Consider the following 22644-nt stretch of genomic DNA (forward strand, 5'->3'; position numbering starts at 1 on the left):
ACCAACAAAGATCACTCCAACCGCAAGCCGTGAAATAATCAGTGAGGTCACAAAGGAACCCAGGGTGGCTTCTAAGCAACTAAAGGCCTCATTCACATCGGTTAATGTTAATGTTCATGAATTTACCATCAGGAGAACACTGAACAACAATGGTGTGCATGGCCGGGTTGCAAGGAGAAAGCCACTGCTCTCCAAAAAGAACATTGTTGTCCATCTGCAGTTTGCTAAAGATCACGTGGACAAGCTAGATGGCTATTGGACAATGATTTGTGAATAGATGAGACCAAAATAGAACTTACTGGTTTAAATGAGAAGTGTTATAGTTGGAGAAAGGAAGACACTGCATTCCAGCATGAGAACTTTATCCCATCTGTGAAATGTGGTGTTGGTAGTATCATGATTTGGGCCTGTTTTGCTGCATCTCAGCCAGGATGACTTGCCATCATTGATGGAACAATGAATTCTGAAGTACACCAGTGACTTCTAAAGGAAAATGACATGACCTCTAAATCTCAAGAGAAAGTTGATCATGCAGTAACACAACGAGCCTAAGCACACAAGTTGTTCTACCAAAGAATGGATAAAGACTAATAAAGTTAATGTTTTGGAATGGCCAAGTCAAAGTCCTGACCTTAATCCAATAGAAATGTTGTGGAAAGGCCTGAAGCAAACAGTTTATGTGAGGAAACTCAATAAATCCCAGAGCTGAAGCTGTCGTGTACTGAGGAACGAGCTAAAATTCCTCCAAGCCGATGTGCAGGAAAGTTACTGGAAATGTTTAGCTGCAGTTATTCCTGCACAAGGGGGTCACACTAGATACTTTTGCCACTCACAGTGTAATATTGGATCATTTTCCTCAATAAATATATGATCAAGTATAATATTTGTCTCATTTGTTTAATTGAGTTCTCTTCATCCACCTTTAGGACAAATCTGAAAATGCGGTTATGTTTTAGGTCATATTTATGCAGAAATGTAGAAAATTCTAAAGGATTCACAAACTTTCAAACAACATTGTATATACTAGATAAGTATATACTTACACATTATATATTAGATCCGTAAATACTTTTTTGATGAGAGAACTCCCGAAGAGAATGATCGGATTTGAGCTGACAGGAAGTCGATGGTAACGTAAATAACGAACACTGTTGTTTACAATCACGGTGAGCAGAAAAGCATCTCAGAACACATACGTTAAACCCGAAGGTGAATGGTCTACAACAGCAGCAGACCAAGTGATGTTTTTACAGCCAGCTGGGGAGTTTCGGTGAGCCTGTGCCCACTGCAGCCTCAGATTCCTGTTCTTAGCTGACAGGGGTGGAATCCCATGTGGTTTACTGATGTAGTAACCCATCTGCCTCAGGGTCCGATGTCATGCATGTTCTCAGATGCTTTTTTGCTCACCACAGTTGTAAAGAGTGGTTATTTGAGTTACTGTAGCCTTCCTGTCAGTTTGACTGTCCAGTCTGACCATTCTCCTTTGATCGCTCTCATCACCAAGGCAGTTCCACCTGCAGAACTGCTGGTCACTGGATGCATCTGATGCCAGTCAGTGTGGCATCAACAACCCTGCCACATTCTGATGTTTGATGTGAACATTAATGGAAGCTCTTGACCTGTATCTGCATGATTTTATGCATTGTACTGCTGCCACATGATTGACTGATTAGGTAACTGCATGAACAAGTGTATAGGTGTTTTATATAAAATAACAAATAGATCTATGTCTTGCATTGAGACAGCAAATTATTTTGGAAATAAATAATTTGGAAACAGGACAGAAGTGGAATTCACTTGACATAGAAAGGATACTGTCGGTCAGAATCTGTCATCCTTGATTAAAAGGTCATGCTGACCTTTGGTCACCAAATAAGACCAAATAATGGTCAGTAGACTAGTAGTTGTTCGATCTGGGTGAAATGAAGAAACCTAAGTTGAAAACCATGCCCAATTCAGAAACAGGTATCCAGGGACAGAAGATTACTGAATGGGTGTTTATGGTTCTGTTCTGACAAAACATTTCATTCAATTATAAAAAAATAAAAATAATACAATGCAAAAGAGTGCAGTGGAGTACTTGGCTCAAGAGAAGACATGGTTTGACAAGCCTCATTATGATGAGGCTGAACGAAACTTCTCTGAGAGGATGGTGATGTGGACGAAGAGGCAGAGCGCCGCAAGGAGCAGCGACTCCAAGAATATGCAGCCCAAAAAAAGCTTAAAAATAATTTTAAAAAACCCCACCATGCATTCAGTGCCAATTCTTCCATCCTGTTGGATATCAAATCTTGGGATGACGAGACATGGCAAAGATGGAGGAGGTCGATGGGTTGCTCTGGGATGCCTCCAGACTGGTACCAGTTGGTTACGGTATAAAGAAGCTGAAGATCGACTATGTGGTTGAGGACGATATACTGTTGGTGGGAACAGACCTACTGGCGGAGGAGATCACTAAGTTTGAAGACTATGTCCAAAGTATGGATTTAGCAGCTTTCAATAAAATTTAAAAGCACCAACAGTTTTCACTCATTCCCATAAGCACTACCTATGCTTTTGAAAGAACATTTGACATGGAAGAGTCCTGATTTTTGAGATTATTGAGGATGGTACCACTTTTAAATAAAAAAAACAAAAAAACCACGAACAGTTATGCTATGATGGTTTAGGACTTCAACTGCCACAAACACTTTTGCACTCAAGTCTCCATCAGTGAACAGTGGAGAAGTGCAGCAGAATAGTCCTTTTTGTGAAAACTATAATGAATTTCCTGGTACACAGTAGTACACAGTTAAAGAAGGGAATGATTTAAAACTGTAATAGCCGGTGTCACCCAGATGATGATGGGTTCCCTTTTGAGTCTGCTTCCTCTCAAGATTTCTCGCTCATATCATCTCAGGGAGTTTTTCCTTGGCACTGTCGCATCTGGTTCTCTCATTAGGGATACATTTATAAATGTAAAATTTATCTCCCGAGTTTATATATATTTCTGGAAATCTGCTCTGGGACGATGTCCTTTGTTAAAAGTGCTACACAAATAGAACCGAATTGAATTCACTAAGGAAAGGAAAACAGACGGACCTGTGATCAACTTTGCCTCAATATCCTCCAATTCTAAAAGGCTTCTATTTATTCATGGTCTGTTTCCATTTCAGGGAATGGGAGAGCAAAAAAAACAGCTGGCACTAGATGGCACAATTGCCACAGTAGTGCAGAACAGGTTTGACTCTGCAGGAGCGTGCACAGAAATAACACTCAACTTAAGCCACAAACATCCAGATGAAATATGTGCATTAGAAATCAGGGGAAAAACAAACAAACAAACAAAAAAAAAACCCAGACACAAGTGGTATAGCATATCTTTATAGAAAAAATAAGTTCTTATTTCAGGGCAACGAAAAGTTTTTTTGCTTAAATTTTCCTTGTTTTGACATTTTTTTGCATGTTTTTTTTTTTTTTAATTTTTATTTTAAACATCTCTACATTTACGTGGTAAATATTAAACAACTTGGCTAAAGCCACACCTGTTCAGTCTTTCAGACTCCACCATGGATCAGAAGGAAAGCCAAATGGGGGGGTTAGTCCACTGCCATGTTTTGATGTCACAGAAGAAGGCAGTGAGGAAGAAACCAATACAGACATGCTGATGGCAGGCAAATGACAGCACATTAGCGCCATAAAAATGTGGAACAACTCGACAGTGCTGGAGCTTGGCCAGTAGTGAGAAGCAAACCACTGTCCCCGTTCTGTTTGACTGCTTGGGAAGGAGCAGGAAGAAGCAGCATGAAGACGACAACAGCTTGGCCCGTGCTACCAAACAGGGCTGAATCCAGCAACCTTTAAACGAGCCTCCAGCATCAACAGTAGTCCACGTTTGCCTTAGCTTTAAATCGGTAAAGGCACTGCACTTAATAAATCTCCATCATCAGTGGAGGACTCTCCACTACACAGTTCTTAAATCCAACAAGTCAGTCCATAAGTTCAGCATTAGATGAAAGATTCTTTCTTTCTCCGATATGTGACTGGTCATTCCCCCAATAGTCCCACAGTGCTGTACTTGATAAAAGGCCGATGAGATTCAGCACTGAAGTCAGCCATCTTGCTCCACCTTCTCTTCCCTTCCAAAACAAAAACTAAATCGACAACAATAACTCAATCACTGGCTATGTTTAAACAGGTGCTCAAGTTCATTAAGATTATTTCTTCTCACACGTACAAGGATGCAATGCAGAAACCCAGTTTCAGTTCCAATATCCTGTCAAAATGTAGAAGACCAATCACATTTGGGGGGGGGGGGAGGGGGGCTGGACAGGGAATACTACACCCAGTCTGAACACAGCCGTAGTGACAGGGTAATGCAATATTGTTTAAAAATAAGTTAAAAAAAAGAAAATAACATTGGCGCCCATGTTTCTTTGCTCCTGTGTCCTACATGAGCAACACTTCTGCACCACTTCAATACTATCATGGCTTTATCTAGCAAGTAACTCTTGGCCTTTTCCACAACCAGAACATTTGCAGTAAGTATGGCATCAGCGTGGTACCAGTGAACAGAGGCCTCACCGGGTCGTTTGTTCCAATAACTATTACAGCTGCTCAGAGGCAATGCAGGTCACTTATGCAGTTCTGTGCAAAATAGTCCAGTGCAAGGAAATAAGTTGTGCAGGTCAGTTACAGGAAGCATCACAGCAGGCCTGACCTTTGACCTTCTTTACATTATAAAGTATCCAGATGGCAAAGTATCACTGAAAGGTTTTGTAGATAAATCAGGGAAAGAAAAGAAAAGAAAAAAGAAATCCTTCATTTGACTAGAATTGACCTACATTAAGAATCATGAATTTAATTTAAGCTTTTTTCTAAACGTGATAATTTGGGTGGAGTGTAAGCTACATCATAAGCTAACTTATGCAGTAAAATTCCTATTTATAAAAAAAACAAACAAGAAAAAGAAAAAAAAAAAAAAAAAAAAAAAAAAAAAATGCACCAATTGGTTTTGAAAGTGCTGACAGATTCTCCTCGATCACAAATGTGCTATGCGTGTTATCCATACCCTTCACACTGACACTGGATAAACTAGTAGCACAACTGGCACTTTAAACCGAGTCAACTGAAGCACAACTTATTTTTAGAAAGCGGTCAGATGCTGTAGACATTTGAGCCTAAATACGTTTTTATCTAATCTTAAAAGTGCCGTTAAAACAAAAGTTACAGCCACGTAACGTTTTCCTATATTGTCTGTCGTCTTGTTCAGAGCTTAAATTCAAATGAAAGATTCAGGAAAAACACGTTGAGCTTCGTCAACGTTCGTCTGTTCGTCTCAGCTTCAGTAAACACCGCCTTCGATTACGGGACAGGTCGAGTCATCCGTTTTTTTTTTTTTTTTTTTTTTGCACAGTTCAATACTCTAGAATAGAAAATGACACGCTCTCTTCTTTTTTCTCGACTGTCAGTCAACAGGGAAGCAACAGGCCAATCAACTAAACAAATGAAAACAAAGCACGTCAACAATACAAAGAACAGAATAAAGATAATTGCACATGAACAATCTAGAAAGAACGATATTCAAACTGAAGAGTAGAAAACACACACAAAACATACAAACAAACAAAAGTACATAGCTGAGGTCATAGAAAGTAATGAAGTGAACAACATGCAAAAAAGGGCGAGACAGAGAAAGAAAGATTGTTTGTCTTCAGGTGTCACCTTGAAGACGCTTCACAGCAGTACCTTAAGTCACACTTTAGTAACATTTTGTTTTGTTAAAACAAAAACAAACAAACAAACAAAAAAAAAAGATATGGAAAAAGAAGATATATTGCTCGTCACAAGTCCTCTCAGTCTTTTTCCTTTCACCATTGCCCCGAGTCAGGGTTTTTTTTTTTTTTTGTACCATAAGTGACAACTCTGTCTCTCTCTCCCGCTCTCTCTCCCTCTTTCTTTCTCTCTGCATGTGCCTTGCAGTCCTAGGCGATCATGTACTGAGTGATTGCTCGGAGTGCGTAGAGCAACTCAGCCTGCAGCCGTGCCTCCATCACCAGCAGGTTCACATGTACCTGAGCAAAACAGATCAAATGTTTCTTTCTTTCAATATCAACAGTTTATAAAATCAATCGATCAAGAGATTCCGAGTTTAGCAAGACGATAAAAGACAGCAGCTTTTCCACAAAATCAGACACAAACCGTAACATCTAAGTAATAACACATGACAGGGACTGATGTTATAGGAAAATAATGACCAACCGAAGCTGATCATTTTCCTATAACGGCATGTCCTGAAGGTCATCATTCCTCCTCTACCACAGCAATCTTTCAACGATCAATTTTTAGTTATTAAGGATGTATTAAATGATCGACACGTAATTTTTTTCCATGTTACGCTCATTATTGGCTTTAGATTACTACGTAGGCCGCCTGCCAGCCGAAATGACAACGTATTAGAACGAGCACGTTAATATGATCAGTAATTTGAATTAACAGCCTGCATTATTACCAGAGCTGCTGTTACAGAACATTAAATCGTTTAGATTGGCGAATTCAAGAGCACTGTGGTATAAATAGTACTGGCAAACAAAAATCTGATTCCCTCAAGCCTACCTTTTCTGAGGCTTTGAGAGAAACCAAAGGCAGAGGGCACAGAAGGTTCTTAGTGGAGTCAGGATAGCAGGCCACAGCCTTAATATAAAGCTTCAGTCCGCGATCCAGCAGCTGGTTCACTTCTCCATAATCATAATCATCATACCTGTTGAAACACACATTATTATTCTTCATTTCATTTATTTTTCCATTAAATTGCGACTATTCTACAGAGCACTACATTATATTACAGCAATGGTAGGTTTTATGCCTTATACTCCAACCCACAGATATCATCATTTGGAAATGCTGATCTGTTTCACGAGGAAATATAGATCATATTGCAGGAAAAAAAAAAAATTCCACTGCATATTTTCCAGAGCATAAAAAAAAAAAGAAAGAAAATCACATACGTAGCCCTGAAAGAGAGGCTGTAGGCATCGCTGAGTAGGAAATAAACAAAAGATGTACACTCGTCGTACCTAATTCCATAGCTGCAATGGATGTAGTTCCAGATGGCTCTCTTAAGCTCAGGATTGCGAGGGGACGGTAACGAGGCCACGCTGCGGAACCGTTCGTCTAGCAGGTGCCCGATGTCCGAGTAGAGGCGGTTTACCAAAGAGAAACCATGGTCCTCCCACGAGTAGTCCTACACATGCACAAAACAAATGGAATGAACTCTGCCGAGGCGGAATTCTGTGAACACCACAAGCTTCATCTTCCTCGAAGTAAAACCACACCGGAACATCCTAGCTGTATTTCGGATCAGTCAAATAAATCCAAAGTGATAAACGATCCAGTTGACCTTTGAGTACAGAGTACACGGTCTCCAGGGAAGATGAAGTGTAGAATTGCCAACAAGGGTACAACATGTGACTGAGCAGCTGCCATTTTACAATCTAACACGGTGGCACGGTCCTCACCTGCACCCGCAATACTTGGAAATGGTCTTCCTCCTGCCGGGAAAATTCCTGGTAGCCGAAACCAGGGTCCTTGACAAAGCGGGAGGGATCCGTGGAACACATCGTCTCTTCTTCTTCCTCCTCGTCCATGTCTAAAGCAGTAAAGTGGAAGGGGACAAGTACGGGTCAGAGACGGACAGGAACGAGAGAACATTCCTCTGGCGTGTTTGATGATGCACCACAACACAGCTTACCTATATGCAGGAGGGTGTAAGACTGAAGGACTGCATGTCCTTTTCTTTCTTTCTCCTCCTGGGATTTGTGGATTCCTTCTCGTAGGCACGCCATGTCACAGCTCGAGTCTAGAGACTGTACGAGAGAGAGAGAGAGAGAGAGAGAGAGAACAAAACAAAAAAAAAAAACAACCACCATTATGCACATTAACCATTGATCATAAAACTACACACACACAAATACAAAAGTCTTTTTGCTTACACAAATAAGGTTTCATGGGAGGTACTGAATCTTCTCCTCACTACTAAAGGATGTCCAGCACATGGTTAGGGCTTGAGTTCTTTTCCCTTCCAGACATTACAGATTAAAACCATTTCACACTTTTAGTATTCATTTTATCGAGCAATTTTTTTTATATACCAAGTTACCTGTATTATAAAAAGGGAAAACGCAACGCTATGTGCAAAAAGCACAAAAAACAAAAACAATGGAGTGCGTTTTCATACCGAATGTCTGTACATTTTCTAAAAGTCTGCATTCTCCCAAAACACTGCTAACAAGAAAAAGTTCTACCTTATTGGTTTTCATTGCCTCAGAAGACTCATGAATTGAGTCAAATGTCACTTAGATAGAGACTGTGCAAAGGGAAAGCAAGTGCTGCCAAAAGGAAGTGTGCGTCTTTCACATCCTGCTTCATTTCCCCTTCAGTGAATTGACTTTTCTGCCTGCTGAATATTATTCGCATTCGGTCTGACTGCTGCTTTATCTGAGAAAGTTTTCAGGTGGATCCCCGTATCACTGAAGCAAGGTGTCAAAAACCGCAAGGTATATAAATATTTACTGAAACACACAAAATGTTCAACCATAGATATGTTGATATCGATGCTGTACAGATCATGGCCTTCAACATACTATGATTTGGAGACACAGTAAGTCTAATCTCAGACACTATTTAGGATGGATAGTATGCGAATTGAGATGCAGGGATGTACTAAAAAATTTTTATTCCCTTTGTTGGTTACAAACGTGAGTATTCTGAACACACCACCCAAAAAAAGAAAAAAAAATCTCCAATATAGAAATGTTTAAAGACCAAATGTGAAACGACAGAGCTACTCAATCATGTTAAGAACAGAAAGCTGTGCATGGGTGAGATGAGCACTTTAAGCACTTACCCTCCTACGAGGTGGGAAGGTGGCGTTGCCATTGGCAGCATCACAGAGGCAGTAGCCTGGGGGCGTTCCGTGTGGCACTCTCGGGACGGGTTGTGTGTCCTGTTCGGAGCCAAAAACGAAGCTGCAGAGTGCGTGGCAGTGAGCCAGCAGAACTACGGCCTGCACCAGCTCAGCCAGAGACCAGCACTGCTCACCTGACTTCAGCAAAGCCTGCAAAGACACCACGAGTCCCAGATCAGCACAACCATCACATAGCACGGCTTTCGTGAACAGATCTCAGCTTCTTCTCTTTGCGCGCAATACAATACTAAATCATCAGCTCTAACATACGGAAATGTACAATTTACACACGTCGGGACACTTTTTTAGTACACACGATGCAAAGTGCCCTTGCTTTCGTATCGGAACATTGCTTTTCAAGTTCAAGTGGTTTTATTGTCATTTCAAGCATACATAGCTGGTACAGTACACAGTGAAACGAAACAATGTTCCTCAAGGACCATGATGCTACATAAAACAACACACAGACCACATGAGACGACACAGAACTAAATAAGATCTGCAAACATGCTACACAAAGTGCACATGCAGACGTGTGCTAAAAACACAGGACAGTACAATATTACTCAATCAGGACACAAGGCACAGTAAGTAAGTGACAGTGTAGCGCTGACCAGTACACAGTTTTAGTGAGATAGTGTCTGACATAACAGGTAGTGCAGAAGATAGGTGCCAAGGAGTAACAATATCATTTAAAAATGGTATAAATGTAAACATAACATGCTATGACTGAGTACTCAGCAGATTAGCTTATATCAAATATGGACATAGCAGTTATTGTGGTAGCAGCCAGGTAAAGTGTGTAATAGTGAGTACTGTAGTTTTGTCCACTGTACCTGAATGTGGGAGCGAGCAGTGAGCCAGGGCTGGTGAGCGAGCACTTTGTTTATGTGGTCGAGCTGCTGGAGGCGAGGTGGTGCAGACTCCAGCCCTTGCAGCCACACCGGGTCTCCCCCCACCCGCAGGAACACAGCCGAATGCAGAGACACAAGGTAGCTGCAGTGATGTCGTGCTGCAGCCTGAAGGGTGGGGGGGAGAAAAAAAAAAAGGCAGGTTTTCCCACATGTACAGGTCATTGCAAATGGATGATCTCAATATGCCAAAGAGACAGGACTTGAAGTTTAACTGAAGACGGTAAAAGTCCAGGCACCACCTTCTTCTTACTACTACTACACATTCTGCATGTTGCTAGTGGTTTCGTCTACAGTTATCCTGTTTACATACCATCTTCTTGTTCTAGTCCATATTCATGTTCCAAAATCACACGCCAATCATTCTTACTTGCCCTGCCTTATAGAGCGACGTAGTGACCCATTTCCTCCCTTAAATATAAAGCATGTGCAGTCACCTAAAGGCACGCTTACCATGATGGCTATGTAGTGGCGGTAGTGATGGGGCAGAGGGCCGTCCATGTTAAGGATGTAGTGCTGTGTGCGCAGGAAGCTCTCTAAATACTGCGGATGGGAGGCCATTTGCTGTGATACCGTATCCAGGCGCCCCCTGTTGGCCAGAGCCTTCATGCACAACGGAGAGGAACCGTCCTTATCAGAGCTCACCTTCATCACCTGTATAGAGAAGAAGAGCACAAGATAGCACGTCGGACATGATTAGTAAAATGCTTTTGACACATTTGTAAAAAGTTGTTTTTGATGTGATTAATCCATTTCCTGTGTTGGCATTTCGCTATACGATATGTAAAAAAAAAACAACAACCCAACAACAACCCAAAATTGACTAACAGTCAGTTCATATTTCAGTATACTGTATTTTCCTGATTGAAGCAGAACTTTAAATCAAACACTGTGACATGACAACGGGCTACAACACTACCATGGCTAAAAAGCTTGAATCAGCTAAACTCCTCAGACTCTTTATAAAAATAAATACAAATAAAAATAAAAGCGGGTGAATGAAAATACCAACAACCCTACCAGCAGAACTCTAAATAATTCCTCAGCAAAAAAAAAAAAAAAAAAAGAGGAAAGAGGGAGAAAAAGAACAAAGAAGGACTCGGCAGAGCGTCCTGGAGGCATGCAGGCAGACAGAAAAATATTCCGCAGTGAGAGAGGCCTGCTAGTCTGGAGTTTTTAATCTTTGGGACAAAAGCCAGACTGGTGTCCGGCTGAAACCAGCAACAGACAGAATTTGCTTGGCTAAAATCATTAGGTCTTTAAACTTAAAGTCAAAAACATGTAATTACAGCAGTGCTCAGCAAAGTCAGTGTTTGACAAACATTCTTGATTATGTGAGAGTTGAAGAGCAAGGTTTAACTCTTAGATGGGCGTATTAGACAGTAAGCTTTGTTCTTGACTGAAGGGAGGAGAGAAATTCGCACTGGAACACCTCGTTCAGGTTATCGGGGTATACATGAACGCAGAAATGTATACACACACACACACACACACACACACACACACACACACACACACACACACACACACCTAAAGACAAGGAGTAAATAGACAGCACCAAAGAAAACTAAAATGGCTAGAAGGAAGAATTATACAGAAATGAAACTTTCACGATAGAATATCCCTCTATAAAAATTCCCAAGACAAACCAGCTTCATCTATGAAAACTACTTCAACAGTTGTTATACAAGTTATTATTACTGAAACTAAAAATGGGTCATGCCTCTCTTTCCTGGTATGGGAAACAGGAGAGCAAGGCCTCCCATAGCCAAATGGCTCCGTGCCAAAAGCACAGCAGTGCTGGCAGCAGTTATTCCTTCGAGTAAACCGCTGCTCAGCAGGCCAGGCTGACGGGCAGTCATGGTAGGAAGGAGGTCAGTTACACACGGGGGAGGGGGGGGGAGCAGCACAGCTTCTGACAAAACTCACACATGTATGCCATCACGTATTTTCTCTTGCATGCTCTTGCAGCATGGTTTATAGAGAACTGAGTCATAGTAGTTGATCGAGCTGTTCCCGGTAAACCAAAAGGATGATTCAACTCTTGGCAAATAAGTTCTTCTCAAACTCTTCCCAAACTAGTCTTCACCAGGTCAGTTACACACACACGGATTAATTACTATCTGGATTTGTTCTACCGTTGGTGATGGAACAAGACCTGTATTCATACTACACACTGCAGGGTGTCACAAAAGCACCACGTCGGTTGTGTCTTCGTTAGAGGACGCTCGTGGACGTCCTCTTCTCGGTCGGGCCGCAACACTTCAGTCTATTCGAACTTGTTCAAAAGTCCAGCTTCCCGATCCAGCCATGAGAATGATTTCAATACATTTTTCTTTTGTCGAAAGCATTCTTAAAGACTACATTATATTAAATTATAATATATTATAATAAATTATATAGGTTGTACAAAATATAAATTGATATAAATATTAAAAAAAAAAAATGTTAATTTCTTAGTGGTTTTATTACATTATCTGGGTGTTAGTACAGGGTGTCCCAAAAGTTTCCATACATAAAAGCCATCAGAGACTGTTAAATGTAACGCTTTAAAAAAAACAAACTTTTTTTTAAAAAAATAAATAGCTAGCCTGCTAGCTTGCTTTTTTAATAATAAAAAAAAGCAACACCACCACATTCGAGTAGTTTGACTTTTTTCCCCATGCATAATTTGTGCTAAAGTAGTTGGTAAAGTTTCATCCAAACCTTAAATCGGTGCCAAGCTACAATAGACGAATCAATTTGTGGCGTTAATTGAGGACGGTCCTACACAACTAATGTTAACTCTAAGATCTTAAGCAAGTGGGCAGGTAAGAAAACAGCAAGGCAGAATTACTTCATCTAACGGAAAGAATATTTATTTGAAATCGAGGCTTACCCCGATTACAAATGAATCTTCAACAGACAACCTAAAGTAAGTGGCTAAACTACAAATGAATCTAATCCCTTAAAAGCAGATTATTCAGCGACTTAAAAAGAGAAAAGCAGCACCAACCGGCATGCTATAAAACAACTATTTTACTGTTGTTTCAAATTTTCTACCTTTATCAGTTCAAAACATGTCAAACATACTAAGGAAATAAAGAAATCCATGACTGATCATGTTTTTGTTGTTCTAGTGAGTGGAGCTAAATGACTTAATACTTATAAGGAAATAAACAAAAAATAAATAAATCTATTACTTGCTTGGCAGCTTGGTGACTTTCACGCCACACACTTGTGTATGCAGATCGATGCGTTAGAACAGGACTGCAGCACACCCAGACATTATTAGATAGTATGAATATGAAATATGATGAAACACAATCCAAAAACAGTAACCGCTTTTGTGACGTGTGGAAAACGTTCGGTGGGCAGTTCCCAAACCCCTGCCAATATATGACTAGGATATATAACCTACTGCTTTCGATTTTCAATACACTAACTCTGCGTACACAGTCGGATGGTTGTGAAGGAATTTACAGAGGCCAGGTGTAAATCTCATTAAGCAGTGCAAATTCCAAACTCCCGAGTACTAAGTCGCACCAGTGCATTAGACTAGTGTATGGACGGCCAAGTGAGTGCTGATGTTCCCCCACTCCATACAGCAGAGGCCGAGTGACTAGAATCAGGCAGTTATAAATATCTGAGTGAGACAGCTGGGATAGCAGTTGGATAGATAAGAGCAAAATGGCATCCCTGCACAAGAGACAACAAGCAACAAAGCAGTGACGCTCTCGCACTCGCTCAGGCATCAGCTGCAGTCCTGATGTGTAGAGGAGCAGATCTTAAACCCTGTTTACACAGTGCCTTTTCGTTTTTTAAAAAAAACGCATAACTTTCGCTACGGTTACGTCTGTCGACTACACTACTCCGGCGTTTTTTAACCCTCGAAAATGCCGAAGGTGTGGCTTCCCACATTCGCTCCCTGATTGGGTCTTCTGGATGACTGCGTATCCTTCCCTGATTCGTCACGCCCCTACCATATGACCATTAAACTACCTTAATCGTATACACAACACCACGGAAACTGAACCGCAAGCTTTGCTGGCTTTGTTGTCATTCTTAGCAGCCACTGCACAGTTAAATTCTGTATTTTATAATACTGCAGCAGCCAACATGCGCAAGAGGCGAGCTATGTTTAGAGAAACCAGCAACAAATCTCATAAGCTGCGTAAGCCCTACATGGACCCCCGGTTTTGGACTGGCAACCAACTTCCTGTTTACACTTGTAAGCGCATGCCCAGTGTGCATGAATGGTTTTTTCATGCGTTTTCGGTCATGTAATGTGGACGGAGATCGTTTCTGAAACACGGCGGAAACGCCAGTGTAGACGAGGATCGTTTTCATTTTAAAAATAAAACGCACTAGTGTAAACAGAGCTTTAGTCTACATGTTTATAGTAAATCCCACCTCTGTACATCTCCCTCACCAAACTGTGTGTTAATCAACCAATGTGGGGCAGGGCAGGTTTTGTGTGTCAACATGCCGAGGTGCAGGTGTCCAGCTGACACTCCAAATGTCTGAATGGTGCAAAGGAAAAAAATGACTCGATATTTCAAATATTTAACCAGATATTTGCTTTCCTGTGAATCAGCATCAACTGACGTAATTGATTAGGAGTGCATCCGTAAAGAACGGGCTTTGAGACTACAGAGATAAACGTGCCGATCAGCATGCACCTGTGTGAACGCGTCAAGTCATGAGCCAGTCACTACAGCTGACATTGTTTTCCTTTCCTTTTTGGATTTTCTGCTTCCATGCTTTTAATAAAAAGGTTGTGTTTATCACAAGCCAGGTTTACAGACTCTACATTGAACCGCCTATGTTCACAGAAATGCTGGCAAACCTCGTACACTCGCAGCTGAGTATTCACGCAGAATTCTCGAATAAAGCCCTGAAAGACTTTTAATACAGTGAACTCTGTCAATCCAGTGACTACTTATTGCTCCCTAAAGCTTGCAAAGCGTCACAGTGTTTGTTTTCCTGCTGGAAACTGGAGCACAGACGTGCAGAGAGACGGTCAGACTGCAACCCCAAGCTTGTGGCCAGAAAAAAAAGGAAGGAAAAAAAAAAAAAAAAAAAAAAAAAAAAAAAAAAAAAAAAAAAAAAAAAAGGATAGACGGCATGTGAGGAAGACAGAATCTGGTAATCGTCGTGACTATAGAAGTCCGTCAGTGCTTTTTCAAAGAAAAGCAAGGTAGTTTATGAAACCCAAGACAAACTGGTGGGTTCCTAACACATTTAACAAACAGGTAAACAGAATCCATTCAGGAACGACGCAGCAGCCAACTGCAAACACACAAACCTGTTGACCATCAAGTTGAGTCAATTAATTCCAGTTAAAATAATGCCCGAGAAATTACAACTCGGCCCGAATTGGTAATGTGACGCGTACGATCATAGAAAGCCTTCCTAAATAAAGCAGAGTGCAGGCTGTTTAGTTGTGTACAGTAGGGTGGGTTTATTAAACGGTGGCCTGTTGAAAATGATTTTAACCATGTTTATAATAAATTAATCTAAAAACAATTATCGTTTAGTGTTATTCTAATTTCTTACATGGAAATTATTTATCATAATCATCCTAGAGCCTACTGCTTCTTCATGTGATTCTCCGAAATCCCCTCAAATTTCTATACTGGTCTACTGTTAATGCAGTAACAGCAATTTTTTTTTTTAAATAAATAAGCTCATCTGATAGAAGATCCTAGTTGACGGTTCAAATACTCCTGGATTAAGTCATACAGGAAATTTCCTTAACAAAAGAATGAGGGCCAAGCTTGTGTAGGGCTGGGCAAGATGACAAAAATATCATATCACGATACTTGAGGACATTTCTACGATACACGATGTGCATCACAATACATTTAGCTAAAACTGTCCACAAAAAACAGTAATAAAATAAACAAAATAAAACATTAAACTGACTTCGATGACAAAGGCAAAGCCGATTAGAGTTAAAAAAAATAAAAATAAAATAAATCTACAACAGCACACATTTAATTTGTAATTATTAAAAACGTTAAATTATATATACACACATACATCTATACATCTAATAGATATAGATAATCTATATTTATATACATCCATCCATTCTAACCATATCTCAGAAAAGGGTATCGTATAATCATTTATCATGATATCAATATTATATTGATACATCACCCAGCCCTACTTGTGTGTGTGTTTGCTTTGTGGGACAGATACCTCGTCAATCCATATCCTGTAACAATTGGCGCAAAAAAATAAAATAAATAAAATAAATAAACCCGCATGCATGAGAAGTGATGTACTTTACAGAGCACTCCAACTAACAGTGATGTTTTCTATAATTATTAAACAGTTACTGATAAATATCTGACATGAATATGTGGCAGTGTGTGAAGTTCTCTCCATGCACGATGTGCGAAGCATAAACGAGTGCTACTGTATCAAATCTTGCAACATGATACACGACACTTAATAGTAAGCACCCTCGGGAAAACCCCTTCACAACTGAAATTAAAACATATGGCAACCCCAAGTGTCCAAAGATTCATATTAAGTGAGGGGTTGAAAACCAATAACTGAGCTGGCTGTTAATGGGGCTACGAGAGTCTCTCTCGGGGACTCTCCAGGGGGCACTTTCCTGGTAAATAGCTCTGCGATCACGGGTCCTAATAGTGAAGCCCACTGTACTGCGTAGAACACAAATCACTGTATATACTATAAACAAAAGAAACACTAAACTGGACGATCGTGACGGGACACGACTCCAGAACGACTTCGAAATAAAGTACTATTCACACCGGATGTGTGTGTTAACCCCTCGATTACTTCACATGGAGTAAATGATCTCTGTATATGTACAGTTTCATCGCTCCATGTGTTCTACATACACCTCATCTGTTTAATGAAATGTAACTGCTTTGACCTATATTGTAAGTGCTTACTGTAGGGTTTGTGGCTATTACATGTCCATAATGTAAGCTTTGCTTGTGCTAAGAACTCAGTACTTAGCAAAATCCCCCAGGAGCATTACTTATCTCAAGTCCTTTTAAAATGTCATTGGTCTTATTACTCAGCATTTCAAACTCAACCACTATTTGGTTTTGATTTCGTTTCAGACTGAAATGGCAGAAATAACCGCTTTCTGGAGAAAATGCTACACACAAAAATAAATAAATAAATATTATTAATAACAACAATAATATTTATATTATATTTATATATATACATACACACACGGGGTAATTTCTACAGGTCCATACGACGGAAAAAACGTATTTAAGAGGGACTAAAAAAATTAATCTCAGGGATACACCTGTAATAACTACGTTACCCCACCGCTCCATGTAAAAAACAAATCCTGTGTGTGTCTGCTTGATAATGTGTGTAAATTGGAAGGAGAAATTTCTGGATTACTAACACTCTTGCCTAAAGTGAATAAAGAAAAAAAAAAAAAAAAAAGAAGAAAAAACTCAAAATGGTAAGAGTGAACAGATAAACAGATGCGCTTTAGTGTCAAATGTCGCTGTTTGGTCTGAACAAGTGACCCGGTCTGGTCAGCTATAAACCTGCACAGACATGCCCTTACCGACACTCAACATGAAACAGGAAGCTAGTCATACATCCTCCTGGCAAGTCCCTTTAAAAGTTCAGTCAAAGGCAAATGTGAAGTTGGTGCTTTCACATTTACATTAAGAGAATCCAGAATTCACCCAATAGCGCACTTTAGATTGTTCCCCCTCTAACGTCTCACTTCCATCAAATAGTGATACCCATAACTTGTTAGTTTTAAGAGCACAAGATTTGACTTATTTGCGTAGACAAACAAAGACTGCCTCAACTTGTACAGCTGGTATCCGAGGCTGTTTACATCCCACTTAACATGGACAAACCAGAAGAGTGGGCAGATTTGAATAGGTTTAAAGTGTGTCCAATTTGAATGGTACCTTGCAATGTGACAAAGTGAAAAATGCCCAATGGAAGAAAACAAAAAGTTCTGCATTTAGTCTGTAACCAGCTCATAGAGCTACATCCATTGCGAATGTGAGGGATAAAATGGTGCTTGGCAGAATTTGAAAAAGACAAAAAAAAAAACCAAAAAGTGATTGAAGCAGTAGAGCTGTGAACACATTGACTTCCGAGAGGCCTAAAGATAAAGCGCTCTGAACCGTTGTGGGGAAACGAGGCTATTGAACAGAAGAGATGAGAGACATTTTAGAGGACAATAATTAAGCAACAACCCAAATCATCTAAACAAGGTAGCGAGTGTGTCGGGACAAAATAAGAGTTGGGTGAGAATCAATCTGCCTTCTCAGTGTGCCGGGAGGGGTCTGTCCTTGTCGTGCTTATGTGTCCGTGGTGCTGTTACAAAAAAAATAAACACAAAAATCCTTCTTGCTACAGCTGAATTACTTTTTTGGTTTAGCACCCTGAAGCCAGGGAGGGGAACAAAACAACCAGCTGCAGCGTTCAGGGGGTTAGACGAAACCCAAGACAGTAACACACACACACACACACCCCAAACATAGAGAGAGGGACAGTTGGGATACTTTTAACATGGACACACACATGCAGTCAAACACGACCATAAAATACAACACGACACAGCAGTTTAAACGAAGTAACAATGAGTACAAATACCCAAATAATTCCGCAATGTGTGTACAGTAGTTATTTGGGGATTTCTCTTTTTTTAATACAGTATGAATGAAAATCTAATTACTAGATGGTTTCCTAATCATGCCTTAATACTGCACTGTAGCGATTGCTTAAAAACAATATATCAAACATAATAGCGTCAGAAAGACTAAAATACATGTTGAGTCATCCAATAGAAAAGACATTTTCAAAGCCCCAAGTGTACATGCTATCAGTCTTTAATCTTCTGTACAGTCTGCGCTACAATAGAATTTATACAAAGAAATACATGACCTCACAAAAAGGAAGAAAAAAAAAATGACGACGTCTCTTATAATGATGCAATTTAATGCTCTTCTTCACTCGGTTTTAATGCCACTGTTGTTGTTAAGGTTTATTGTAACGATAACAAAACAGGTGTCTATAAAGTGCATTATACCTGAAAAACCTTCTAAACAGGACATGTAAAGGAAAATTACTGATGATAGCTGGAAAATAAATAATTAAAAAAAGAAAAAGAAAAAAAAAGAAAAAAAAAAAAAGGAGAGCCCAGTACATCCATTGTTCCTTACAATACTGAAGCAGTTTTCTGTGCGCAGCGCCCTCTAATGGCCAGAGGCGGAACTGCAGATAGCAGAGGAGAAAAACAACTTTGATTGGCAGTGCATCAGCATCACAGCACACAAATGCTAACAAAAAAAGGGCCGCATAACACACCATTAGGAAGCTAAACACACGGAATACAGCACGGAGAAATGTCACAGCGGTACTTCGTCAGTTTTGGGGGTTTTTTTGGTCTGGACAGACAGCTTGCTTTCTTTTTTCCCCCCAGCTCTAAATGAATTGTCCAGGACAGCCTCGGATAAGGCCAATGTTCATTCAAACTACAGAAACGACATTACTCTTCACACAAGTGTCTTGACGTAGAGGTCATTTTCTACATTTCTGGAACACTCTTAAACGCAAATGAAATATAATCCAGCTCTGCTTTTCATCGCTTTATGAATATTATGTGCATGCTACAGCAGGACTGTCGAAATTTCGAGCAATAAAAAAATATATTATATAATATATATCTAAAAAGGGACACTTCCGCACGCGTTTTCAGTTTTGCATATGCAGATAAAATGCAAAACACTTTATGCATAACTCACATATATGTACTAAAGCATTAATAGTAGCTATACAGTGCGCCTTTCTGTGCACCACAGTGAACAAAAAGATTAGCCATCTTTCAGCTTGCGCCCCAGAAAACAGCCAAGACCAACACTACACAGAAAGATCTGGTGTTCATGTTAAACTAGACGGGTATTACAACAGTACGCATGACCAATTCAACGATGCGCAAACCTAAAAAAAATATATATATAATAATAAATTTAAAAAAAAATAACAATGCAATGCCAAGTTGACACGAATAGGAGATTTACTAGTTTGAATTAGTTAGCTAACTTAAACACAAACGTCCCCTCAAGTCTTTATGGTCAAGGGAAGTTTTAGGTTTAACTGCTACCAGCCAAGTTAGCTCACACCAGCTAACTAACAATAGCCAGACAGACCAAGTTACCTACATTTTGTCACAGCAAGCCATGTATTCAGAATGTCTTTTTGTTGTTGTTGTTAAAAGGAGTTGAGAGTGCAGACAGGGTTAGTTGTGTGGATAAATGTATTCACTGTGGGGTGACGCTCTACAGAAAAAGCAGCTAAAATATAACCCGTCAGGCTTTTAAAGAAACATACACGTTTAGTTTTAAAACGATAAAAGGATGCCTGAATGAGCTGATTAATGGGATTGTATGCTTTAATTATGAGGTTAACTTTCAAAGGGACTTTGCAACGACATGCATTTAGCTTTGCTGAGCTGCAGATCAGGGGAAAATAACCGTTTAGAGAAAATGTTATTCTGAACAATATAACGCAGCAGATCTGTCTACCTGACTCCGGACACGCTGGCACTGAGATCCAAAGCGATAGTCCATCTTTTGCGCACAGATGATCATTTTCCTCAGTGTAAGTGCATGAATACGGCTCCTCTGTCTTTCCTGGGCTTAAAGTAACTCGCGAACAAAAGCCGAGCTGCTCTGAAATGTAGTTACAAGTCCGGACATCAGCCGCAGTGTTACTGGGTAAAAAGCATAGACTGACACAGACGGGGAAAGAGCAACCAATCAGAGCACCGGAGGGGCGGGATCAAGATGAGGGGGCGTGTTAAGGACAAACGTCCAATCAGCAACCGCATGTACGCTTTTAGGTTACAGCTGTAAGAGATCTGAACCAATCATGTAGCGGGAAAGTATCTGCCTGTTAAATAGCTACCTTTCTTCAGCTTCTGATGAAACTTGCACAGTTTAAATAAAAAAGAGAGGCGTTTTAAGACGTGTTACAAGAGTTATACGAGAGTAAGACGTGATCCCCCGCCCCCATCATCATACAGTATACCTGTATTATAGTAGTATAGATTTCTGTTGTTTCTGTTTCGAACTTGCAATATTAGGAATACCCTACTGTGTGGCACACATTCATGTGTAATGGAATCTGATACTTCCAGGGAGTCATAATTCTGCACAATACTGGCGTAGGAGAGCAAAAGAAAAAAGGGGGAAAAACCTAACTTGTAATTAATCACTTTCTAAATCATCATCAACATTAAAATGATTTTTAATGTTACATTTGACACTTCACTGTATGGATATTTAATCTTTTAAGGTCAAACGTTTGATCCTTTTCTATCTTTCCTAAATTTTTTGGTGGCATCCATTTACCTTTAACAGCTAAGAGCACATGAGATGTGGAAAAGGGGGCGGGGCTTCCAGGCATAGTCAGTTAATATTGGAGAGGTCATAACACCTGGACAAATCATTCTAGATTCATATATTGTGTGGCTCATTTCACATTTTTATTTGGGAGAAAACACTGCTATTTTGGCATATTTTTGAGTGATGACTCTTAATAGTGTACTCTGATGTTAAACTGATGAGCTTCTATGCAAAATGCATAAAGGTCTGGTAATATAATGGCAGTATGTGTCACTGGATGTCATGATAGTGTAAAAACATGTAGACAATTAAATCATTATATCACACAAGTCTAAGCTGCATGATTATGTCAATGTAAGGTCCTGTCAAGGATAGTAAGACAAACATGTTTGTCTGTATGTAAAGTACAGAGGACAAGGTAGTGCCACGTTAAGACTAATAAGTTGTCAGGCTATAAACCTTGAGTGGGCCTCAAACCTATATCCCACACATATTATCCATTTACACCTGCGACCTAACATGCTCTGTCCAGGAAAAGTGTTTTTAAAAGTGTTCAGTTGATAGATGAGGGAAAAATCATGTTACAATGATTTGACCTAAACAAAGTATTGGGTACAGAAAGGACATTATCCAAATGGTCACTATTAGTTTTGCATTCATAAAGTTTTTAGCTTTAACAGATTCCTCACCTCATCCATACTTGTTCTCACCCACACATTCGGAGAAGCCAAAAGCCCTGTGGCACACCACAGCACAGATTGGTAACTTTAGTTTGAGAAATATTTATTTTCTCAGTTTATTCGCAGTCGGGGTCTTGATCCTAAACCCTGTGAAGCCCATGCATTAATAGAATACTGGCCAGGGGTCTCTTTCAGAATCACAGCAACACACACAACAACTTTTTGTTATATAGTTAACTTTGGGTTTAGTTCGATCTAACTCTGGGTTTCCTGTTTCATGTATTGCTTTGTACAGAGATTCAATTCAATTCTATTCCAGATCTAAATTTTAAATGTATAAATTGATGCCTAATGAACAAGCCAGAGGTGATGGTGGCAAGGAAAAACTCCCTGAGAAAATATGAAGAAACCTCAAGAGGATCCAGACTCAAAAGGGAACCCATTCTCATCTTGGTGACACTGGATAGTGAGATTGTAAATAATTTCCCTTCTATAACTGTATACTATATAGTCAAAAAATGCTATTGTGTAACCAGGACCCAATGAGCTTATGAGTACATGAATATGAGCATCCGAGTTATTTCCGAATTCATTATAGTTTTAACATGAAATCTATTTTGTTGACGTTATCAACTGTTCAATGATGTTCAATCAATGTGTACAGTAGCGAGAGAGAGAGAGAAAATCAGCGTCGGTACAGGATGGGTTACATTCAGGGCTGCAAATCATTAACAGCTCTTGGATAA

General features: G+C 39.9%; 1 protein-coding gene across 1 annotated transcript; it reads right to left on the reverse strand.

Moving 5' to 3' along the window:
* Positions 1-1483: 1483 nt before the first annotated feature.
* On the reverse strand, positions 1484-21282 carry sesn4 (sestrin 4). The gene is made up of 9 exons (XM_053630789.1): positions 20397-21282; positions 10309-10509; positions 9781-9963; positions 8885-9094; positions 7730-7844; positions 7497-7627; positions 7056-7222; positions 6595-6739; positions 1484-6053 (listed from the first exon to the last, which is right to left on the reverse strand). The coding sequence occupies exons 1-9, from the start codon at positions 20460-20462 to the stop codon at positions 5964-5966; spliced, it is 1308 nt and encodes a 435-aa protein (XP_053486764.1). The 5' UTR covers positions 20463-21282; the 3' UTR covers positions 1484-5963.
* Positions 21283-22644: the final 1362 nt, after the last annotated feature.

The sequence above is a fragment of the Ictalurus furcatus genome, chromosome 8 (assembly GCF_023375685.1).
Source record: "Ictalurus furcatus strain D&B chromosome 8, Billie_1.0, whole genome shotgun sequence".
NCBI classification, from domain to species: domain Eukaryota; kingdom Metazoa; phylum Chordata; class Actinopteri; order Siluriformes; family Ictaluridae; genus Ictalurus; species Ictalurus furcatus.

What these genes read in the sequence shown, in the direction of transcription:
- sesn4 (XM_053630789.1), bottom strand. Translation starts at nt 20,462, where the DNA reads ATGATCATCTGTGCGCAAAAGATGGACTATCGCTTTGGATCTCAGTGC. An exon ending in GCCAGCGTGTCCGGAGTCAG is followed by an intron (nt 10,510 to 20,396) that starts GTAGACAGATCT and finishes TTCTCTATACAG; the next exon opens with GTGATGAAGGTGAGCTCTGA. An exon ending in CTCTCAAAGCCTCAGAAAAG is followed by an intron (nt 6,054 to 6,594) that starts GTAGGCTTGAGG and finishes TGTTTTGCTCAG; the next exon opens with GTACATGTGAACCTGCTGGT.